At 41.6% G+C, this 9,604-nt stretch overlaps 1 protein-coding gene across 1 annotated transcript; it reads left to right on the top strand.

Annotated features, from left to right (window-relative positions):
- Nucleotides 1–1,674: 1,674 nt before the first annotated feature.
- Nucleotides 1,675–6,513, top strand: LOC124253164 (atrial natriuretic peptide receptor 1-like; the record flags this gene model as incomplete). Its single annotated transcript, XM_046686880.1, has 6 exons — nt 1,675–1,780; nt 2,199–2,267; nt 2,855–3,029; nt 4,250–4,348; nt 5,567–5,658; nt 6,421–6,513. Coding segments are annotated over 6 exons (634 nt in total), but the record flags the coding sequence as incomplete, so codon positions are not given.
- Nucleotides 6,514–9,604: the final 3,091 nt, after the last annotated feature.

The following is a 9,604-nucleotide window of genomic DNA, read 5'->3' as shown; positions in this document are numbered from 1 at the left end:
CCCGCAAACACACCACATTAGCAGAGGCTAATTTCGCCGTGTGCAACCTGACGCCCAAAACAAATTTTTGATTTCAGTCAATTGTTTCCATTGGATAAGGATGACCAATGAATGCTTAGTTTAGTGTTGTGCAATCTCAGCCAACGAGAAGTCGACTGTCACCCGTGTAATCAATCAAGTAGAGAGAAACAGAGATTTTCACAACATACAGCCTCCTACAAATAAATTTAAAACATCTGTTAAACTAAAAGATGAAAATTACACTGACACCTTTCAAGCTATATTTCATCCGTAACATTAATTGATTTACCGTTTGCTGTGTGCTATTATTTTCTTTCTGGGTTGGGCTATAAATGATTGGTCTGAGACACGTCATGTGAAAATCATTTGAAGTCTCCTTGCTGGAACAGTTTCTAAACCTCGCCTACCAACATAAGAGATCCATTTGAAGCGCTAGCTTTGTTCAGGCTTTTAGACACAATTCAAAAACTTGTCATCTGTCCCACTTCGTGTCTAGACCCGGTGGAAGATACAGGTTAGGAATTTCACTTCAGCAACCCAATCTTGTCGTGAGAGGCCACTAACGGGATCGGGTGGTCAGGCTAGCTGACTTGTCATCGTATCCCATGGCCTGTTGCGTAGATCGATGCACATGCTGTTGATCACTGGACTGTGTGGTCCAGACTCGATTATTTACAGACCGCCGCCATAGAGCTTGAATATTGCTGAATGCGGCGTTAAACAACAATCAATCAATGAATCATGAAGCGAATTTAAGCCGAATTGGTCATTATCCTGGAAGCTGGAACAGTTATTTTATGTGTGATTGGGCCAACACCCTGTACTACGTGTAGCCGACGACTGATTGAAGCAGTAGTAAAATATCCAGGCCTTTTCTTCCCCCGCTGAGCAATATTCTATTTCTCAAGGCTTCGTGTATCCAGTTCGCTTTACAGTATACCCTCCAGTTCCATTCCTGTAAATTTGGTGATCGCAATTATTCGCCCTTGATTAATATTTACTTACCAACCAACCAAATGCTTTCAGATACAGGTAAGGCAAAGGCAACGGACCACCGCCAGTTTCAGCGGACTCCGTCTCCTTAAGAATACTGTCAGGGCTTTCTTTTGCGTATCAGGCAGAAAAGTTTAAGAATTTGGATTTTTCTTTGGCAAACTCTAACGTAATCATTTTGGACAATTTCTTCCACGTTGTCTACATCGCCAATCCAATACTGCAGCTGATTGGTAACCGGCTTTCTGATTGGTACTTTTGTAAAATTATTAGGGGCTCTGATCCAGTGCATACATCGTATGGCACACTTATGTCTTGGTTTCCCCGTCCATCCAGGGGCGGTGGGGTGGGTAGCAAAGTGGTTAAAGCGTTCGCCCGTCACGCCGAATACCCGGGTTCGATTTCCCACATGGGTACAATGTGAGAAGCCCATTTCTGGTGTCCCGTGATATTGCTGGAATATTGCTAAGCGGCGTATCAAAACCAACTCACTTCACTACCCCTCACTCACTCAATCTCGTCCATCCCATAACCAGATCGACCACAGTTCCATATTCAATGTATAAACGACATCAAATGCATGTAAAGGTTTATTAACGGTGTAACAGGGGAGGTTTCTTTGTCAAAGACTGTCACTAATTATGATCTTGAACTCGACAGATCAGTCGCCCAAGCTCTTGTCCGTGGAGAATCTGTAGCAGCTGAGGCGTACGAACATGTGACCATCTACTTCAGCGACATCTGTGGGTTCACTGCGTTGTCCGCGGCTAGTACTCAATGCAGGTGGGTATTTCTGTCAATAGCCAGTACCAAAATGAATGTGCGTGCATCTGTCTGAATAAGATCTACTAATTCATAACCCGTGAAGGTCCGAGTAAGAATTGATCTTCAGTAACCCATGCTTGTCGTAAGAGGCGACTAACGGGATCGGGTGGTCAGGCTTGCTGACTTGGTTGTTACATGTCATCGTGTCCCAATTGCGTAGAAATATGTGATGCTCATGCTGTTGATCACTGGATTGTCTGGTCCAGACTCGATTATTAACAGACCGCCGACATATAGCTGGAATATTGCCAACCAACCCTACTGATTCATAGGCTGTGTTCATGTATCAGGAAAGTACTGTTTTAAACAGCAACAAAGAAACCGGATAAAGCCATAATATATTACTTTTTCATTTTTAGGTTATTGATCTGTTGAACGACCTCTACACGACGTTCGATTCCATCATCGAAAACTTTGATGTCTATAAAGTAAGAAACACGGATCATTCTATAAGCTTGATGCCGACTGTTTAATATCTGGGTTTAAGATAAAGAAGCATGTAATGTAATTACAATATATCGCTTCTGTTGTGTCAAAGAATAAAATCTGCTTCTGAGCAGCCGATTGAAAATACATATTGTTTAGAGCCCACCCCAGAATATCATTGTGGTCGGTGTTTTACCTTGAACTGACCATACTCATTTGGCGAAATGATCATACTCCATTGAACATATTCGAGATCAAAACTACATCCAGTTCCCATTGATAGTATATTCATACAGGCACACTTCTCTATCTATATGTCTGTCTGTCTGTCTCTCTGTATCTACTCTCGTAAACAATACTGTTTCATTTGACCAAATTATCTTTCTGAAAACATCACTGGTTGAAAGCAGTCGCCGTAAAACGCCGCACATATGATGTTAAAGACTGCCACTATGCCCGTATAAAATACATTCATTTGCCATCGAATTATACCACCATAAACGGACTTTAGCTTTCTTTTGCCTTGCAGCTTATGTTGATGGTTACTTTGTGTATTGTACCCGAACTTACACTGTTCTGTTTTTTCAAGGTTGAAACCATAGGAGATGCTTACATGGTGGTGTCAGGACTTCCGGTGAGGAACGGTAATATTCATGCCCGGGAAATTGCCCGGATGTCGCTTTCCCTGCTAGATGCTGTTCTATCTTTTAAAATTCGCCATCGACCTGAACAACAGATGAAACTGCGGATTGGCATTCATTCAGGTAGGAAGGCGAAGTTAATGTGGTAAAATGCGATGAGAAGTGTTCTTCCACTAGAAGTGTGGGAATGTAACTCAACAAAGTTTTATAAAAGTCCCAATATATGTTACAGCTGAGTTGGACATGTTCTACTAGACCGGACCGAGTATACGTTCTCTGTCACCGGAAGTATTGAGGTCGTGTCCTACTTACTTCCCCTATATATAGGACGTTTCCAAATGTGACGCTTAAGGACGTCACTCCTGAAACGTTGATGGTTACACTGCATAATGATGCATCCCGGATAACACACTTGTTGGGAAAATGTATCAGCGTTTTTTACTCATGAGCATTCTGGACCAGACAATTGAGTGATTGTTATCACAAGCATTGGCCCAGGACACACAGTGAGTCAAATCCCTGATCCATGTAGTTGCCTCTTTAACAAGGCTTTGGTCTACAGGGGAAGATCAAGTTCACAAACAGTATGAGTGAGTGAGTGACTTTACTTTTACGCCGCTTTAGCAATATTCCAGCAATAATCACGACGGAGGACACCAGAAATGGGCTTGACATATCGGTAGGCATGTGGGGAATCGAAACCGGGTGTTCAGCGTGACGAGCGAACGCTTTAACCACTAAGCGACCACCCGTCCCTCCGAACTAATGCCACTGTAGTGAAAATAAATGCGTGAGCTCGCGTGATTGTAATGAATGAAAAAGTAGTTCCTGGACAACGTGACCTGGTAGCGTGAACGTGATTATCCAGTCAACAAGCTCGACTCGGGGTTCTAGCAGGCGACAGAGGCACGTCACAAGTGGTCAAATGAGTTTTGTACATTAACACCAGAACGTTGACCACATGGCGAAATATTTTAATCCCGAATATCCACTGGTGCCAACATTATGAATTACGTGATACCGGTATGATTCGAGAGGCGAAAGCATTAGAGTATACGTGCAGCCGTTTGATTTACTTAACGTCATAACCCGACGGCGTTAAGACTCTGTTAAGAATTCGTCTTCAGCAAGAGGCGACTAACGGGATCAGTGGTCAGATTCGCTGACATAGCTGACACATGTCACCGTATCCCAATTGGGTAGATCGATGCTCATGCTGTTGACCAGTGGATTGTCTAGTCCAGAATCGATTATTAAAGACATATTGCTAAGTGCAGCGTTAAACAACAAACAGATAAACTTGACGTTATATTATGTAATGTTTCTATTGCCTACCTTCACAGGGTCAGTGTGTGCTGGTGTCGTGGGTCACAAGATGCCGAGGTATTGCCTGTTTGGGGATACTGTCAACACGGCCTCCAGGATGGAGTCTAATGGATTACGTGAGTCATAACGAACTCAGCAGAAACTGGGTGATCACTTTAGTTAGGAGAGCCTGGCCATCAATTCCTGTTTTTGTTTTGTTTTAATTTTGTTTTGTTTTTGTTTTGTTTTGTTGGGTTGTTTTGTTTTGTTTTGTTTTGTTTGTTGTTGTTGTTTTGTTGTTTTGTTTTGGGGGGTTGTTGGGTGTGTTTTTTTGTTTCATTATTTATATCATATTTTGTTTCCTTTGTCAAATGACGTGTTTTCCTGAAATGTTAGTAAAGAACCATTATTAATTTTGTAAACTATTGTAAAAGTGTACATGCTGTGATGTTACCCTAATATTGTCAGTTGAAGCATTTTTAAACCAAACCTACTCACTCACCTAGTCCAAGTGATAAATGGGCATCAGTGCATGACAGTTTGGATGGGATTATTAACTACTCTTCCAAATCCACTAATTCATTCCCGTTTGTACAAGACATACGTATTTTTTCTGAAGAATGAGGACTATTTTTATGGATATACAACTTCTCTATTCTATATAGGTGACGTTTCGACATAGATTCTAATGTCGTAGTCAAGCAACGAATAACGAATAAAGAAGTTGTATATCCATAAATATAGTCCTCATTCTTCATCTACCCAACTCCTAGAATGCCAATCAAAGAAGTCGTATTGTTTACTGTTTAGAAATAGTTTATCTACGGATAGAACATATAGCTATGAGAAAGCATCGTGTGATGATTGTGACTGATGTGTATCACTGGGATGTTAAAATACTATTTCTTAAACTATTTTTGATTCCGAAGACCACAATATCTTGGGATATATGTCCCATCAGGACAAACCACCCAGTCTGTGTGTATAGAGGACATTGAAAGTCTTAGACCTGAATATAGATATAAATTTAATTGAATATGTAATGAATTAATTAATCGAGATAATTTGTGTCTTAAAAGAGGTTAAGGAGTACAAAAACTCGTTTTAACGCATTTAGTCAGCGAGTGACTTTGATTTTACGCCGCATTTAACAGTAATTCCGTACATCGCAGTGTGTCAGTCTGAATTGGGGGGAAACCCTAAACTGCTGCAGGCATGTCTACATCTTCCATAAAATTGATCGGACATAGGTAGGGGGATCAAACCTTGAAATACTTCGATAATCACTATTTTCCAGTTTTGAGACTGTCGGTAGTTTAAGTTTGTCTTCGATTAACAATCTGTATTGCTTTCAGCATTGAAAATCCACGTCAGTCCACAGACGAAAGAAGCGTTGGAAGTATTTGAAACCTTTGACCTTGAACTAAGAGGAGAAGTCGAGATGAAGGTATGTTCGAGAACGCTTTTTTTGAATAAAAACTAACTCATATTGGTAACAATAAACGCAATTTCAAAGTACAATAGGTAAGATCATTACATGTATCTTGGATTCATTTAGTCATCACCTTAACTTTGCAAAATACAAAATACAGTTCAGCTTGGTTTTACTTGCGTTATGTGTTTTTAAAGACCTTTTTATTGACTTGTTTCCAAGTGTGTCTAAATTTTCACTAAAATGTGACATATGTGAAGGAAATTAACGCATACGTTAACGTGAAAATAATGGCCATTTATAACGCGCTAACACATTATTACCCCGGATAACCCAAGCTGCCTGTGAGTCGCTAGAAGGTTATTAGTCACGTGACTTGTCCCACCGGGTACCCACTTTCTGCTGGGTGAACAGGGGCAATAGGGTGAGACCACATGAGTCATATGTGCTTCGTTGTGGGGGAAGGACCGAAGTCCTAGAAACTCTCAAGAGCTCTATGATCTCTATACACAGGACCACACGCCAACAAACATTTCAATTTTGAGTTTATTATGACATTCGACTGGAACGGTCCTTACAGCCAATGACCTCAGCATCTTATATATTATTGTCTACGCATTCACACACTATGAAACAGTTGTATCTGTCGATAGCTAAATATTCTGATGCGACGTTACAACATTTCATTCTCCATTTCTTGTGTCCCTCGCAGTGATATTGCTGGAATAATGCTAAAAGCGGCGCAAAACTTAACTCACTCACTCATTCATTTTTCAGGGCAAGGGAGCCGTAACCACATATTGGCTACAGGGCGAAACACCTGCATCAGATCCGCTGAAGAAGCCAGTTCATCAGAACTCAATATCCTGATTACCGTTACCTAGGTTACTTGAGTTCCTTTGCAACGTAATCGGTTCTTCATATTGTGTCAAAACCAGCATATTCTATTCACTTCCAGCATGACACTTAGATGACGAAATACGTTATCTTTGGAGTTGCACCAGCAGTAACCGTTTTACCACTACAGCTGTCGAGGTTGAGGAACTATTGTGCCAACATGCTTCATGCTGGAGATGCCATAGCCATTCAAGAAAGGGCTCTAGAAACTAAAAACATGACATATCCGTAAAGGTGTCATGTGGCCATGACTATGTCTGTTCGTTGTTTTACGCCGCACTCAGCAATATTCAAGCTATATGGCGGCGGTCTGTAAATAATCAAGTCTGGAGCACACAATCCAGTGATCAACAGCATGAGCATCGATCTACGCAACTGGGATACGATGACAAGTCAGCTAGCCTGACCACCTGATCCCGTTAGTGGCCTCTCACGACAAGATTGGGTTGCTGAAGTGAAATTCTAACCTGTATCTTCACGGGTGCAGGCCACGAAGTAGGACCAGATGACAAGTTTTCGATTGTGTCTAAAAGCCCTGAACAGATGTGTGATGGACTAACAAACACAATGATACATATATTATATGCTGTGATGTTTTAAAATATTGTAAATATTCAAAGTTCCACAGGACGTGCACTAACCGTATGTCAGATGGTATTCACTGACAAGTCACTTAACTTATTCTTTATTCTGCTTGCAAATGCAACTTTTAATGAGCATGCATGTCAATATTGTCCAATCTGTTTTACTTTACATCAAGTTACTTGTGGTAGGATATGAACGATGGTGATTAAAGTAATTGAAGCATTCCAGTTTAATGTTTCACAATAAAACTGGACCTTTATTGTGAAATTGAAAACTGGTCAAAGTTATATAATTTTATGAGATCATAAAAGTAAATTATTTTAGAAATGTTCCAATGTAACTTGTAGCTTTAAAATGGCAATACCAATTTAAATAAGTGTCAATTTATAAAAGGCAAGAGACAAACGAGAGACATGTACTTCGAGACATTTGTGTGAAGTTTAAAAGGTTATTCTGAATAAATTCATCACCTCAAATGCAAAGGTATGTGTTGTTCTACGGGAAAAGGGTGACATTGCGGTTACGATGTGTGAGACAATTATATACTGACCGGTAAAAGAAAGTATACATTGGAAACAGTTGTTCATTCCTTTAAAATGTTATTTTGATTGAATGCTTCTTGGTAAAATTAAATTGCCTAACAATGGACATGTAATAAATTATGTCCCCAAAACGCAGCAACGTAAACGGGAGTTGTAGCACGAAAAATTGGTAAAACTGGAATGTGCACAACATGCATGAAATGCACGTGCAGAATTTTGGTATAAGTTGGGTTAAAACATTCGTATGACCCACACCAAATGGAAGCTCATCAGAATAATGGCACGTTTGACGGAAGAGCAGAGGGAGAGAGCTGTTGGTATGGCGGAGATGGGTGCAGCACTGGCTCATATTGCCAGAACGCTCAGCTGTACACGTTTGACAGTGGCTAGGCCGCTCCAACGATGCAGGCAGATTGACAGGACCCAGGACCGACCAAGACGAGGACGTCCACGTGTGACAACGCCACACTTGCGTCACCGATGTGTGACGGCAACATCAGAGACGGCGTTAGGACGTCGCATCGGTCCACGCACAGTCATCGGGAGACTTCAGGGGAGACCGGCATTAGAGCCCTATCGATCTTTCCGTGGAATGGCCCTGATGATTCCATACCTGACTCATAGACATCGTGTTGCCAGACTGGCTTGGGCAAAGTGCGTGTTTACCGATGGAAAGTCCGTAATTGGAGAATAGTCTTGTTTTCAGATGATAGTGGTTTCTCCCTACCACAAGGCTGACGGCAGAGGGGGAGTATCGACGTAGAGGTGAGTGTCTGGCACCCCAGTGTATCCGAGAGATCCTTCCTTATGGCGGCGGTGGAGTTATGGTTTGGGGAGGCATATGTGGCAACAAAAGAGGTCACGTGATCATTGATGGAAGACTGACAGCCAACGAGTATGTCAACCAAGTGTTAACGCCTGTTGTCTTGCCATTCCACCGTATCCATCAACAAAGAATTTTATTCCAGCACGACGCCAGACCCCATACATTGCAAGAGTGACCCGTGATTTTCTTTGACCAGCATAACGTTCTTCCTTCCATGGCCTGCATGCTCCCGGATATGAATCCAATAGAACATCTGTGGGACTACCTAGACAGACAAATCCGTCGTTGGAGACAAGCACCGCAGACGAGACAGGAGCTGGTTCTTGCCTTACAAGAAGAGTGGCGTCGGATAGATGCACGTGTGATCCGACGTCTGACAACGTCCATTAGGAGGCGTGTTCGCGCTTGCTGCTGGTCGTCATACACGTTATTGACAATATGTTGTGTCAGAACAATGAACGTTTGCATATCTGTTTACATGTATCCAACAATTCCCATTTTATTTGTTTTTGAAATGTAAGGGTTCGTGATTATAAATGCTCATAAAATGTCCACCTGTCTATGGTACTATACTGATTTTTGTCATGTATCATCTCCGATGTTTGCTCTTGAATATAAATTACACTTTGCTTTCTGCTGTTGCTTTCTTCATGAAACAGTTGGTGTCAAAGTCGATGTATACTTTCTTTTGCTGGTCCAGTTTAGTTGTGGAATTAATTTGAAATAATTAGTTTTAATATAGGAGTGATTCCGGTCACATGACAACCGAGATTTGACGTTCATCCATGTGTGAAAGCGACGTTTGACGTTCCTCACGTTCGACGTCAATTTTCATAAGACTGACGGGATTGGGTAGTCAGGTTCGCTGACCTGTGGTTGACACGATGCTCATGCTGTTGATCACTGGATTGTTTGGTCCAGACTCGATTATGTACAGACCACCGGTATATAGCTGGAATACTGCTGATTGCGGTGTTAAACAACAACCAAACCAAACCATCATGAGACGTTAACGCATGAATACTAACACAAATACTTTGTGGCTGGTGGGGTAAAGCGGGGGCGGTGGGGTAGCCTAGTGGTTAAAGCGTTGGCTCGTCACGCCGAAGAC

This window comes from Haliotis rubra, unplaced genomic scaffold, assembly GCF_003918875.1.
Source record: "Haliotis rubra isolate DU_JTF1 unplaced genomic scaffold, ASM391887v1 Scf533, whole genome shotgun sequence".
In the NCBI taxonomy this organism is placed as follows: domain Eukaryota; kingdom Metazoa; phylum Mollusca; class Gastropoda; order Lepetellida; family Haliotidae; genus Haliotis; species Haliotis rubra.
Note: the sequence above shows the minus strand (reverse complement) of the source record. Positions and strands in the feature narration are given on the sequence as shown.